This window comes from Phascolarctos cinereus, unplaced genomic scaffold (genome assembly GCF_003287225.1).
Source record: "Phascolarctos cinereus isolate Bilbo 61053 unplaced genomic scaffold, phaCin_HiC Scaffold_2;HRSCAF=192, whole genome shotgun sequence".
In the NCBI taxonomy this organism is placed as follows: Eukaryota; Metazoa; Chordata; class Mammalia; order Diprotodontia; family Phascolarctidae; genus Phascolarctos; species Phascolarctos cinereus.
The window spans coordinates 147,465,625-147,480,887 of NW_027555625.1; the positions used below are offsets into that span (position 1 = coordinate 147,465,625).

General features: G+C 40.6%; 1 protein-coding gene across 1 annotated transcript in view; it reads right to left on the minus strand.

Annotated features, from left to right (window-relative positions):
* The window catches only part of MAL (mal, T cell differentiation protein (MAL blood group)), a 48,411-nt gene that overhangs the window by 11,210 nt on the left and 21,938 nt on the right, over positions 1 to 15,263 (minus strand). Inside the window, exon 2 of the mRNA XM_020988012.2 lies at positions 2,087 to 2,254. Within this exon, the coding sequence (XP_020843671.1) occupies positions 2,087 to 2,254 (168 nt within the window). The remainder of the gene's footprint in view (positions 1 to 2,086; positions 2,255 to 15,263) is intronic.

The following is a 15,263-nucleotide window of genomic DNA, read 5'->3' on the forward strand; positions in this document are numbered from 1 at the left end:
TTCGTCTTCAGCTTTTTTTTGGTGATTCTTTCCATTTATATTGTTGTAGTCATCTCGTACTTTGTTTTTATTTTGCATCAGTTCAGGTAAATCTTTCTAAGTGGGTCTATCCTTATATTTATTGTTTCTTATAGCACAGTAATATTGGTAATAATAATTAATAATAATAGTAATACAGTTCATGCACCACAATTTATTTAGCTATTTTCCACTGATGAGCATTTACTTTGTCTAGGAAGTTTTCTTTTGGTCAAAGACCTCCTTGGGGTCTGTGCCTAGCAGTGGAATCTCTGGTCACTCTCTAGTCACTCCCTTTGCATAATTCCAAATTGCTTATCAGAATGATTACCAATTCATAGCTCCACCAACAATGTATTAGTATGCCTGTCTCTACACAACCCTTCCAATATCAGCTCATTTTTGGTCATCTTTGCAGATTGGCTGGGTGTGAGGTCATCCTCCTCATTTTAAAGAAAGAGTCCCAGAGAAGTTAAGTCACTTGCTCAAGGTCACACAGGTAATAAGTGGCAGAGTCAAGATTAGAACTTGGGTCCTATGACTACCCTGGTGCATTTCTACTGAAGTGTGCTTGCCAGGGTACAAGGTAGAGGCTGTCATCTGCAGCACAGAGAATCTTGTAAGACAAGCATTGGCTTAGTGCCTGGGGTTCAAGATAGCAGGATTAGACACAATGGAAACAACAATACTGTATGCTCATTGCTTTACAGTAGTGGATTCCCCCCCCCCTTTTTAGGCAATTGGGGTTAAGTGACTTGCCCAGGGTCACACAGCTAGTAAGTATCAAATGTTTGGTCTGAGGCCACATTTGAACTCAGGTCCTCCTGACTTTAGGGCAGGTGCTCTATCTACTGAGCCACCTAGTTGCCCCTTTCCCCCTCTCTTTTGAGACTCATGATCACCCAGTGAGGGTAGGGAAGATAATATTATCCCCATCTAAAAGATGAGAAAACTGAGGCTGAGAGGCAATATTCTTTTCCTTATTTTGCTTTAAATTAATCATAATTTGTGTAGTTAGGAAAGCCCTCTAAAAGTATTATCTTAGTTATATGTGGCAGAATCAAAAAGAGGCAAAGTAAGTTAGAAGGAGTCTAAAGAGGTAAATATTAACAGGGCCAGATAGAATCTCTATGGTTTAATGATTCAGAACAACTACATGTGATGTTTCTCCACCCAAGGTTCCCTTGTGATGTTTCATGTTGGTGTTTCTCTGGGTTTTTTGGTGGCTGGCCCAGTGGTACACAAACTGTGATGAGTTCTCACTCAACTGGAAGTGTTTTGAGCATCAGTAATATACTGACAGATCATATATTGACCCATCATGTGAGAACTTACTGAACCAAATTTGGAGGAAATTTTCAGTCACAGCCATGTCTCAAAGACAACGTATGAAGCTGCAAAAAGATTGTCTTCTCAGATAGATGTAAGCACCTTGAGAGCAGGAACTGTCTAACCTTTGTTAGCCTAGTACATAGTAGGCATTTAATAAATACTTCTTGATCGATTTGTGGTATAGGGTAGTAGAAAAGAACACAGGACTTAAAGTCAGATGACTTGGCCTTGAACACTGGCTCTGCTGTTGACATCCTACATAACCATGACCAAGTCACTTCACTTCTCTGGACTGTAAAATAAGGGAATCCAACTCCAAGATCTGGGACTTTTAACCTTTTTGGTGTCACAGTCTCTTTAACAGTCTTGTGAGACCTATGGAACACTTTTCTGAATCATGCTTTTTAAATGCATAAAATAAAATGCATAGGATTACAAAAAGAAACCCACCATATTGAAATATAGTTATAAAAATATTTGCAAACAAATTCGTCATCCTAGATTATGAACCCCTGGACCACATTATCTTCAAGGTCCCTTCCAATGCTCCTATGCTCTAGTATTGGGAGTACTCAGCCTAACAGAGCCATAGATCCTTGAGAAATTTAAGCAGTGGTAGAGTCAGTCAACCAAGTACCCCAGGAAGGCAAGCTTCCCTAAAAGACGATGTCCACTGGCAGCCTCCCTCCAGCAACAATATGAACGTATGTGCAAGTAGAAAAGGAATTTGACTCACCAAGGATATCCAGGAAGCATCTCCACCGTGAGCTCCAATAAAGTAAAGGAAGAACAAGATGGTTGTGGCCACGAAGCAGAACACTGACACAAACATGACCCAGCCCTGAGATTGTGGGTCTGGTACTTTGGAAGAGGCCACGAGGATCCAGACCAACCCTCCAAATATCTGCAAGGGAAACCAGAAGGGGAGAACGGGTCACATTGTAGGCTGTGAAATGGGCAGAAACATTTGAAGGATCTAAGAACTTTGAAAGGAGGTAAAGAAAAGATGGAAATTCTCACTTAAAATGCTGTATCCTGCCCCCCTCCCAATTTCCCCGTGATATAAATTGCTTGTCTTATCTTTGTTCCCTTATTCTCTGCTGTTCTCTGCTTATTTGAACTCCCCTGTCCCCTCTTGCCCAGAGACCAACCCTGTGATTGCATCAGTATAGAGAACTCCTGTGAGGAAACTCTTTCTAGCAGAACATATTGGCACTTACTCTGAGTCTTTTGAGTCCCTGCCCTCAGGAAGGTTGCTGGAATGCCCTTTCCTTCTAACTCTGCCTGTCTAGTTCTCACCCATCTCCCAGGGCTCAGTTCAAATGCTATCTCCTTGCTCTGCTCTCATTGCCCAGCTGGAAGTGAGCATAACACTTTGTACCTCTCTTTCTGGATGACTGTCATCTCTGTTAGCTGTCACTTCCAGCATTCACTCTATTCCTCCCTTTGTCTCTCCTGATAGAATGTAAGCTCCTTGAGGGAAAGGATCATTTTACATTGGAATCAACTGTGTGACCTGGGAGACCCTGGCACAGGACTGCCCAACATGGCAGGTCTGTATCAAAGAAGGTGCTGTGCTCTATGAGCAAAGCAGAAATTGCAGTAGCTCAAAAGAAATGTGAGCTGCACAAATTTAGAGACATCTCCACTCCAAATGCTGATGTGGACTATTTGTACCTTACCTGTGGTACAGCCTTTTCAGCTCATGTTGGTCTGATCAACCACAGTGGGATACACTGCCCCCTGACTCCAACACAGTGATGTCATTTTGTGGGATACACTGCCCCCTGACTCCAACACAGTGATGTCATTTTGGTTCTCTCCAAGCACGAAGGATGACAACCGATGCACACATGCACGCAGAGCTCTTACGTGTCAGAAGTGAGACTTGAATCCTGGTATTCCTGGCTTTGAGGCCAGCTCTCTATCCTCTGTGCAAAACTGCTTTTGCGTGGCTCATGGTAAATATAAATACTTCCAGACTGATTGCTTCATCCAGGCCCCTGATAAAAATATTGAAGAGCACAGGACCAAGGACAGATCCCCTGAAGAGAGCTTCTCTGTCATCGATCCATTGTGAATTACTACTTTTGGGGTCTGATCATTGAGCCTGTTTTAAATCCACCTAACTGTGTTTTTCTATAAGTCTGTGAGGCAAATGGTTTTATTTTTTCATTTGAGAGTATAAAATTTAAAAAAAAAGAGCTACTAGCCAAGAATTAGGAATTTGGTGCAACAAAGTCTACACAAAGGAGATTTCAGTACTAGAGTTGTGTTTTGCCCATAGTAGGCACTTAATAGACAGTTGTTGAATTGAATAGATTATGTGAAACACAGAAAAAAACTAATTCCATCTATTTTGGCATGCTGTGTAATGGAGAAAATTCTTTTGGGGACTGGTGAGAAACTCTAAATTTATATTCCTTTTAGACCAGCAGGCAACTATGGTCAGGGAAGAAATATTAGTTGGATTGAATACCTGCCTGGTTTTTGTATACACACACACACACACACACACATATATACACACACATATACACACACATATATACATATATACACATACATATATATATGTACATATTTTACTTTTTAAAAAGTAGACTTCAGATTGCATTGGTATAAGAAATTTCTAGTGAGGAAATTCTTTTCTCTGCAATTCATCATTTTAGAGAGTTGTCTTAGGGGCACTGGGAGATTAAATGATTTGCCCAGGTTTATACAGCAGTATGTATCAGAGGTGGAACTTCGAGTCTGGTCTTCCAGACACATGGGGTTGCTATGCTAACTTGCTTCTCATTAAGGCACTGCATTTTCAAATGGCATTCTGACTATCGTTGTTGATGTGATTGTTCCATTCTGTCTTTAAGAATAGCCCAACCACTTCTAGCTCAATTCACCACAGCTGATGTGACAAGGTAGCAGTTGCATCCTGCTTGCAAACAGGTCCCTTCTAAAGCAAACATCACTTAGAACAAGAACTCTATGAGAAAAGACCCAAGACAGCATGATTCTAATAGTCCACACAATGAACAATTGAAGTCCCTTGGGTGTAACCACTAGAACTTTACTTAATGAACAAAGCATTCATTTAGGATTAGGTTCCCACCCACCTTTGTGCATCTCACGGCTCATTTAGGTGTGGTGATTTTAGGGTAGAATTATAGGTTCTAGTATTTAAAATTGAAAAGGATCTGGGATATCATAGACCACAAACACATAATTTCACAGGCAGGAAAACTGAGGTCAGCAAAGTTGAGTGACTTTCTCAAGGTCCCACACCTAGAAAGTGATAGAGCCAGCATTTAAACTCAGGTCCCCTGATGCCAAACCCAATGTCCTGTCCCCTATATCAGGCTATCTAGTAAAATCAAGTCAACAAGTATCTGTCAATATCCTCAGATACTTATTAGCTATGACGCTGGGCAAGTCACTTAACCCTGTTTGCCTCAGTTTCCTCATCTGCAAAATGAGTTGGAGAAGGAAATGACAAACCACTCTAATATCCTTTGCCAGGAAAACTCCAAATGGGGTCATGAAGAGTTGGACATGACTGAAACAACTATGGGCCAGGTACTGTGTTAAGTGCTGAGGATAAAGGAGAGACTATTATAAACCATGAATTGCCCACCATGAAGTACTGCTTGTTCTACTGATCTTTGTGTGACTGCCTTTATTCTGTTGCTTTTTGATCCTTTTTGGACCTGCTGTGTGGCTTCAAATTCTTTCCAACTGTCCTTTCTTTTTCTTCTTCTTCTTTTTTTTTTTTGGCGAGGCAATTGGAGTTAAGTGACTTGCCCAGGGTCACACAGCTATTAAGTGTCAAATGTCTGAGGAGGGATTTGAACCCAGGTCCTCCTGACTCCAGGGTTGGTGCTCTATCCATGTGCCACCTAGCTGCCCCTACAATTGTTCTTTGATGTCCACCCACTCTATAGCTCATGAAAAGTGAGAGGTCATCCATGAACTTGACTCCGATTCTAATTTAATTTATTTCCTAGAACTCCTGTTCACCTTCTACTTCCATGGGTTTATTTTCCTGTCACTTAGCATGGTGCTTTGTGCACAGTAAGTACTTCATTCATCCATTCATGGGTTAAGAAATTTGAACTATTTGAAATTACATTGACAGCTACTTGAAGGAAAAGAATGTGTTATTTGAATGAATCAACCTTAATATCTTCTACTCAGAGTTGATATCACTGGGATATTTCCTCTTTTTTAAAGTTATACAGAAATTTTTACATTACACATATGATAATATGTGTGACCATGTGATATTGTATGGCTGCAGCTCATTGATTCTTCTCTAGAATTAAAGCTGCAGGTCACCCCAGGGTGAAAGAGGAGCTATAAAATGGGGGTGAGTAGCAGTAGCACATGTCCAGTAAAAAGTTGTAAAGAAAGACTGCGTGGTATTTTGATTAAAGAACTGGCATGGTAGACAAGAAGACCTGGGTTCAAGACCAGCTGTTGATCCTCATCAAGTTATTTAACCCCTCAACATCCTAGTCAAATCTTTAAATAGCAGAGAAAGCACATTGGGAGAGGGAGGTTCCTTAAGCAAGAGTTCTCTGTAGCAATATCACAGGTCTAGTTAAAAAAAAAAGAATTGTACAAAAGCATAAAGGATATTATCAGGGAAATGTACGACTGGAAAAAGATAGAGTGCTCATGACATACAAGATATGCACAATGGGCAAGAACACAGCACACAGCAAAACAAGATATATACAATGGCCCACCCACATCTGTGTAATATTAAAGAAGTTCTAGAGGAAGGTCCCTAAGTATGGTGAATGGACCTCCAAGTGGAGGATTTCTGGGAGAACCCAGACAAGACACTCACAGAATGGGCAGACAGGGATGGGCGATAATTTGTATTGTTGGAGAGAGTATCTACATCAGTGAGATCAATCAACCAGGCATTTATTAAGCTCCCTCTAGGAACCAGAGGCAGCTAGGTGGCACAGAGGATAGAGCAGCAGGCCTGGAGTCAGGAAGATGAATCTTCCCAAGTTCAGATCTGGCCTCAGACACTTACTAGTTGAATGATCCTGGGCAAGTTACTTAACCATATTTGCCTCCATTTCTTCATCTGTAAAATGAACTGGGGAAGAAAATGGCAAACCACTCCAGTATCTCTGCCAAGAAAACCCCAAATGGGGTCAGGAAGAGTCGGACACGACTGAAAAATGACTGAACAACAATAGGAACCATGCACTATGCTATGCTCTAGGAACAGAAAGACATAAATAAGCCAGTCAGTGTCATCAAGGGGCTTATATTCTACCATGTAGAATGTAGAAACTATATGGAGACATGGTCACAGATAGGTAAATACAAGACCTATACAAACTAGATACACAGTAATAGGGGGCACTAATGGGCAAAATTAGGAAAGGCCTCTTAAAGGAAGTGACCTTTGAGCTAAACCTTTAAGGGAGCCAGCACTTCCAAGAGGTAAGGATAAAGAGGGAGAATATTCCAGGCGTGCAAAGCTGTGATGACTGGATGAGTGACAGTGTCTTTGACAGAAACAAGAAAATGAAAGGAATGATGAGTTTAAGGGGAAAGAGAATGTGTTCTGTTTTGCACATGTTGAATTTGAGATGCCTATGGAATACCCAAGTGGAAATGTTAGGTATGCAGATGAAGAGACAGGATGAGAGAGAGAGACAGAGGCAGACAGACAGAGAGACAGAGAAGGAAAGAGAGAGACAAAGGGGGAAGGAGAGGGGGAAGGAGAGGGGAAGGAGAGGGGAAGGAGGGGGAAGGAGAGGGGGAAGGAGAGGGGGAAGGAGAGGGGGAAGGAGAGGGGGAAGAGAGAGGGGGGAGAGAGAGGGGGAGAGAGAGGGGGAGAGAGAGGGGGAGAGAGAGGGGGAGAGAGAGGGAGAGAGGGGGGGAGAGAGAGGGGAGAGAGAGGGGAGAGAGAGGGGGAGAGAGGGGGGAGAGAGAGGGGGAGAGAGAGGGGGAGAGAGAGGGGAGAGAGAGGGGAGAGAGAGGGGGAGAGAGAGGGGAGAGAGAGGGGAGAGAGAGGGGGAGAGAGAGGGGGAGGAGAGGGGGAGAGGGAGAGAGAGAGGGGGAGAGAGAGAGGGGGAGAGAGAGAGGGGGAGAGAGGGGGGAGAGAGAGGGGGAGAGAGAGGGGGAGAGAGAGAGGGAGAGAGAGAGGGAGAGAGAGAGGGAGAGAGAGAGGAGAGAGAGAGGGAGAGAGAGAGGGAGAGAGAGAGGGAGAGAGAGAGGGAGAGAACGAGGAAGAGGGTGCTGCATGTTTAGATTTTGGAATTACCCACATAGAGATGATAGTCTAATCCATGGGGACCAGTAAGAACAATGAGATAGCATATATAGAGAAGGCAAGAGAGTCTATATGACAGAGAACTGGGGCCCACTGATGAGTCATCAAAGGAGAGAGAGATGTATCAATAAGACAGGAAGGATGATGATAGATTTAGATCTGGAAGGGACACTGGAAGCCATTAAGTTCAACCAGGAGAGAACAGTATCACATTGAGGTGAAAGTATCCAGAAGGGGAGGGTGGTCAATAGTATTAAGTGTTGCAGAGGTCTAGAAGGACAAACACTTGGAACTGATGAAATCACCAAAAGAGTATAAAGAAGGAAGAGGAGGAAAGATTCCTTGGACACATAGATCATAGATACATTAAAGTACAGCCATGAGAGGATTCTAGGAAGATGGTGGAATAGATCAGAAAATTCCAACGTCTTCAGATTTCCTCCACAAACAAGACAAGGAAGTACCTCAGGGCAAATGGACAAGAATTGGGGCAGAACAGTGGTCCTCCTGGGACAGCCAGAGGAGAATGGAAGAAGAATCCTAGGACTGAGGTTTGGTACCAGTGAAGTATAAAACACCTCCAGGCTAGTTCTGCTGAAACAGCAAGTGGTGAGCCCTGGGGCTAGCTGACTTGGGAGTTGGCCTTGGCTCCAGCCACAAGAATTTTCACATCTTTGACAGTGTGGACAGTTGGGCATCTGAGCAAGGGAAGATTGAGGTAACTTCTGCTTATGGGGACACTGGGCAGGAAGGAGTCAGCACCTGCCAGGTGGGTGCAGAAGCAGTGGGTTGAGGATGCCCCTGGCTGTGAACATTTACAGGAGGGTGGAGTTCTTGGTTTTGGTTCCAGGCCAGAGAGGAGAATTAAAGGAGGACCTGAGACCAGTGGCACCATCACCCATACCCCAGGACTAAAGGTGATTATAATAATAAGCTGCTACAAAAAAAAATGAACACATTAAGGAGAAAGTACCCAACTACAGAAAGTTATTAGAATAGAGAAGATGGGGGTTCATCTTCAGAGAAGCATAATGAAGAGAAAAAAAAAGCCTCTCCTACTCCAAAGAGTAATGTCAAATCATCACCTTCCCAAAGAGAATTCATAGAAGAACTTAAAAAAGACTTTAAAAATCAAATGACAGAAATTGAGGAAAAATTTTAAAAAAGAACAACCCAAGAGAAACAAGATTATGAAAAGAAAATTAATCAACTAGAAAAGGAGATCCATAATCTTAAGGAAGAAAATGACTCCTTGAAAATTAGAATTAGGCAAGGGTAAGCCAAAGAAGTTACAAAAGACCAAGAAATAATAAAACAAAATATAAAGAATGAAAAAATAGAAGAGAATATGAAACACATAAGAAAAACAATTGATTTGGAGAACAGGTCAAGAAGAGAAAACATAAGAATAAGCAGACTACCTGACAGCTACAATCAAAAAAAGAATTTTGATAGAATACTACAACAATATAAATTTATTTATTTTTAGTTTTCAATATTTACTTTCACAAGTGAAAGAGATAGGGAAACCTACAGCTAAACTCTAAAGCCCTCAGTTCAAGGAGAAAATATTACAAGAAAAACAAACAAACAAACAAAAAACAATTCAAATATGGCAGAGCCACAGTTAGAATCACACAAGACCTAGCAGCAGCTACATTAAAAGACCACAGGTCTTGGAACACTATATATTGAAGAACAAAAGAACTAGGGTTGCAGCTGAAAATATCATACCCAGCAAAGTCAAGCATTATCCTGAATGAAAAAAAAATAGACATTCAATGAATTGCCAGACTTTCAGGATTTTATTGCAAAAAGACCTGAACTTAATAGAAAATTTTACATACAAGATCCAAGAGAAACATTAGGTAAACATCAAAGACTAATTACAAGGGACTGAATAAGGACAGACTGCTTAGTTGTTGTACAAGGAAATGTAAGCTGTATCTCTAAGATTATAATTAGTAATTGGGTAGTTCAAAAGAAAGACTGGGGTAGAGCCGAGTAAAATGGGATTCTAAAAAGTAATACCATATAGGAAAAGGTAAAAAGAGTAATTTATCTTAAACAAATGAGTGCAAAGGAAGAACTGACACAGAGGAATTAGATGGAGGGAGGTCTGGTAGTTGTGGAACTCTACTCTCATTGAGAATGGGTTAAAGAGGGAACAAACAATACATATATATCTAGAAGGACATAAAAGTCTTCTAAATTCAGGAAGAAATAAAAGGCTAAGGGGATTGAGGGAGAGGGATTTTTTTTTTTAAGGCAATTGGGGTTAAGTCACTTGCCCAGGGTCACATAGCTAGTTAAGTGTCAAGTGTTTGGTCTGAGGCCAGATTGGAACTCAGGTCCTCCTGACTCCAGGGCTGGTGCTCTACCCACTGCAAAGGAGTGGGATTTTTAAAGGGAACCCTACTCACATCAATCTAGGTTAAAGAGAGAACAATACATATATTTAGAAAGGAATAAGTCTTCTAAATTTATAAAGAAATAAGAGGGTGATGGAATAGGATGGGGACGGTATAGAAGGCTGTCTAGATTAATGAGAATGAGATAAAGAGGGACCAACATATGTCTTCTAAATTCAGGTAGAAATGAGAGAACAAGGGGGAAGGGTGGAGGGGAAGAGGATAAGGGAGGGATCTTTGGAGGGGGGTACGTTAAGTAATAGGAGGGGAAGGTAGTGGGTAGAAGTAAAGTAGAGGAGTCAGGAGGGATAGGAAATAAGAGAAACACACAAACATAAAATAAAGATCAAGAGCAGAATTTATTGGGGGAAAAAAGCAGGGGTGGTAATCATGATCTCAGATAAAGGTAAAGCTAAAATAGATTTAATCAAAAGAGAAAAATAAGGAAACTACAACACTACATGTCAGCCATATTAATCAATATTGTTTTAGACTATTTAAAATAACTAGACAGTATATGGCTAAAATATTGCTGTGGTGTTGGAAATTATGAGTTGGTGGATTTAGAAAAATATGGAAAGATTTGGACTAGGAAGGAAGATGTTATCCACCCTCAGAGAAACAGTCTTACATAGTTATATGAACATATATGTGTATATATGTATAGGATTATAGATATCTAGGTATACGTATATTTGTATGTAAGCATATATGTCTATATGTATACATAGACAGGTTTGTGTGTATATGTGAATATATATAGGTGTATGTGTTTATATGCATGAACGTATGCATATATATATACACACATACATTCATATATACATATCTGTGTATACACACACAAATATATAAACATAAATGTATCCACGCTTCATTGTAGCCTTCATGGGGGAGGAGTAGGAGGAAGGAGGGAAAAAAAGAACAAAGTAAAAAGTGCACAGCAGAGAACAAAATAAAACCTACAAGGAAGCAGAGAAAAGATGGACAGCTCTGAATACTATGTGTAGTATTTATTAATAGGCTTTCTTGAAAGTGAAATTTATGGCTTTATATTTTTAATCTGCTCCTCATTATATTCTGAATCCTTTGTCCACCTGGCAATGTTTTTTCTTTTCTTTTCTTATTTTGTATTTAAGTTTGTTTTTTTCCCCTTATTTTGTATTTATGCTTAAAATTTTTAAAAAGTACAAAAAAGTACAGCCACAAAGTTAAGGCTGTGTAGCTTGGATACAGTCCCCTTGGGGATCCCCTAGTTGGAAGTAAAGTTAGATACAACAAAAATGACAAAAATAACCTTTGTGCTTTCAGATTTCTTTGCAATTTATCAGAATGCTTTCATATACATTATCGCATTTGTACGTGAAACACAACAGCTCAGGACTGATACTAAGAATACAGCAACGGGGCGTTTGCTGGTAAGCCTATGCCAGCAATGGAATTAGAATTCAGTTGGCCAACTTTTGGCCAGCTTCTCTGGGAGGGGACATTACAACGTCTACAAATGCTTGGATCACCAAGAAAGCACTCACTAGTGTTTTGGAAGCCATTACTAATAAGGCATTCTCAATTGAACTGGAGAACAGTATCTACAAATGCACGATCAACAAAATCCTATAAACTATAATCAGATTTTCTGCTTTCCAGACACAATAGGTTTCTAGTCAAGAAATGAAAATAGGCATGCATGTGTGTGTGTGTGTGTGTGTGTGTGTGTGTGTGTTCAGATGGGTGGTGTGCCCCGAGCAGGAAGAAGTTAGAAGAAAAATTCTCAATATATGTGTACTGGAGTGTGTATATATTTGTGTAGTTATTTGTTTGAATTAGCATCCATTTAATTCATAAGAGTTTAGCAACTGCACTTAAGAATGACTTATTTCATAAGCAGAGGTAAATTTCAGTCTAATTTTTCCTGGTAGAGATGAAGTCATTTATTATTTTTTCCCTATAGTAACAATTATAGATCAAGGCGTAAGATTTTATTGTAAGCTAATAAACAACTACCCTCCACAACAGAGCTACAAATAATGGGAATTGCTATTTGTTCTACCCTGTTCCAGGACCCAGCTACCTTAAATCTACTTACGTAGGTTTTAAATATATTTGTATCAGATTGATTTACACATGAGAAAGCTATTTTCCCCTCCCTTCTGATCTCTGCAAAATGTCCTTCTACTGAAAGGATGACATATGATATTTCTGCCAAGATATAGACAAGTTTCATCACTAATGCTGATAGCAGAGAGGAAGAATTAGAAGATTCATGAATTGTGCTTCCATTGACAATTCCAAAGTAATCATATAAACTTCTGAAAACTCCTTACCTGTCAAAAGTCTTCCATTTCAGGCCTTAGCCAGTGCCAGCTGCTGCCTCTTAATAAGCCAACTCTGTAGGAGTGTGGCTGCCTTGAAAAGCAGGATGCCCACAGGATGTTCAAAGAATCTCATCTGCAAGCTACTCAGGAAACCCTTTCCCAGCCTGTTGAATGGATTCTTGCTTTTTCTCCGAACAACATACTGCATTTCTCGGCTCTGGGCATTTTCAGTGGTTGTTTTCCATGCCCGGAATCCTCTCCCTCCTTGTCTCTGCCTCCTGGCTTTCCTGGCTTCCTTCAAGTCCCAGCTAAAAGCCCATTTTCTACAGAAAGCCTTTCCCAAAAACTCAATTCTAATGCCTTCCCTCTGTTGATTGTCCCCTATTTATCTTGTATGTAACTTGTTTGTAACTTGTTAGCACATGCTTGTTTGCACATCATCTCCCCCATTAGACTGTGAACTTGAGATTATAGACTGTCTTTTAACTTTTTTTCATCCTCATCAATTGGTACAGTGTCTGGCATACAGTAGGCACTTAATAAATGCTTATCGACTGAGTGATTAGGATTCTACCTGGACAATTGGCAAATGCTTCTTATCTATTTTCATCTTGACACTTTCCCCAGCAAACAATTAAGACCTAGAACTGGGGAATGATTGAATCCTCAAAAAGGCCATACCTAAGAAAGAATAGGCCCAAATATTTGAGCTGGATCAAACCAGTCATTGGCCTGGAGAAGAAAATGAACTACAATACTAATTCACATTTCTAAAGTGCTTTAAAGTTCGTCAAACAAACATTTCTTATAGTTGCCCCATGTGATAGGCATTGAAAGTACAGTTATCCCCAATTTGCAGATGAGAAAACAAAGGCCCAGACAGGTTAGGTTAATTACTCATAATCACATAGCTAGTAAGTGTCTGAGCTCAGGTATCCTTAAACTTAAGCATCTGGACTATAAATCCAATGCTCATTCCCATTACTCTATGATACCTTTTAGTAGGTAGCTGGGTGGCTCAGTAGATAGAACACTGGGCCTATAAGTCAAAAAGACCTGAGTTCAAATCCAGCCTCAGATACTTACTAATTGGCCAGCCCTGGATAAATCACTTAACCTTGTTTGCCTCAGTTTTCTCAACTGTCAAATGGGAATAATAATAGTGTCTACCTCCCAGAGTTGTGTCAAATGAGATATTTTTTTAAAGTGCTCAGCCCAATGTCTGAACACACAGTAGACACTTAATAAATGCTTATTCTCTCTCACGTCTCCCTCTTTTACCACCAAAAAATCCAACAATGAATTTGCTCATTGTTTTTCCCCACTGGAAACACTTGTGATACTGGCCTTAACAAACATACCTCTCTGAATGATAGAATTTTAAAGCACACAATATCAGCCTATCAAAATGTTGTGCCAATCAAATTCTTAGCCCTCTCAGGAAGGGACAGAGGAAACACTAATTGACAAGTTTATGTGTTATTCATTTCATACTTGAATATCCAGTCCACTACAATGGTTTGACTGGTGACTAAAACATTCAAGGCATCAGAGATACAAAGGTAAACAAACAAAAACCCCCATAGCCTGCCCTCAAGGAACTTACATTCTACTAAGGGATAAACATGGAAACCAATCAATATGACCATTATGATTTGAGATGGGAAAGAGCGCTAGGGACTAGGAAGAATCAGAAAATGCTTCCCATAAGAAGCGGCACCTGAGCAGAGCTTTGAACGAAGCAGGTGTTTTAAGACGGGAAGCTAGGTGGCACAGTAGATAGAGTGCCAGGCCTGGACTCAGGAAGACTCATCTTCTTGAGTTCAAATCCAGTCTCAGACATTTACCAGCTGTGGAGAAGGAAATGGCAAACCACTCCAGGATCTCTGCGAAGAAAACTTCCCAAATTGGGGTCATAAAGAGTCAGACACTGAAAAACAGTTTTAAGAGGAGGCAGAAAGGAGGTAATGCTCCCCAGGCATGGGGGACAGTCTGTACGATGGCAGAGTGTCAAAAGATGGAAGTTGGAGTTTGAGGAACAGTGAGCAGTCTGCCTTGACTAGAACATAGGGTACATGAAAGGGAGAAATCTGTAGTAAGTCTAGAGAGGCAAGTTGGAACCAAGTTGTGCAGACTTTAAATGCCAAGCTGAGGTGTGTTTGCCTTTTATGCCTAGAGGCAACAAGGAATCACTGAAGATTGTTGAACAGAAGAGTGACACGTGGAATGTCAGCGTTCTGTTTCCCCAGAGTACTCCTCCTATGCAGAGTGCCTAAAGTGGCCATTAAAAAAATATGATCCTTCCACTCACTGCTGTCAAGTAATTAGAAGAAAAAAGATTTGCAGAAGAGCATTTGATTTGGAGTCAGAAGACCCAGTTCAGGGCTCAGGTCTGCTGCTACCCAAAGTCAATAAGGTCTGGGAAAATTATAGGATTCAACTTTACTTTTATTTTTATTTTTTTAAGCAATTGGGGTTAAGTGACTTGCCCAGGGTCACACAGCTAATAAGTGTTAAGTGTTTGGTCTGAGGCTGGATTTGAACTCAGTCCCTCCTGACTTCAGGGCCAGTGCTCTATTGGTTGCACTACCTAGCTGTCCCTGGATTCAACTTTAAACTCAAGTTTCCTTACTTACAAAAATTATCGTCCCTGTCATATGTATTTTACTGGGTTGTCCTGAGGATCAAAAATGATCATGAAGGCAATGTGGTAGAATGGATAGAGTGCTGGATTTGTATTCAAGAAGACCTAGATTCAAATCTCCCTCTGACACTTACTAGCTATGGGCAAATAACTTTTAATGCCTCTGAACCTCAACTTCCTCATCTGTAACATGGACACAAGAATACTCATAATACCTAATTCAGACTTATTATGAGTTTTAAATG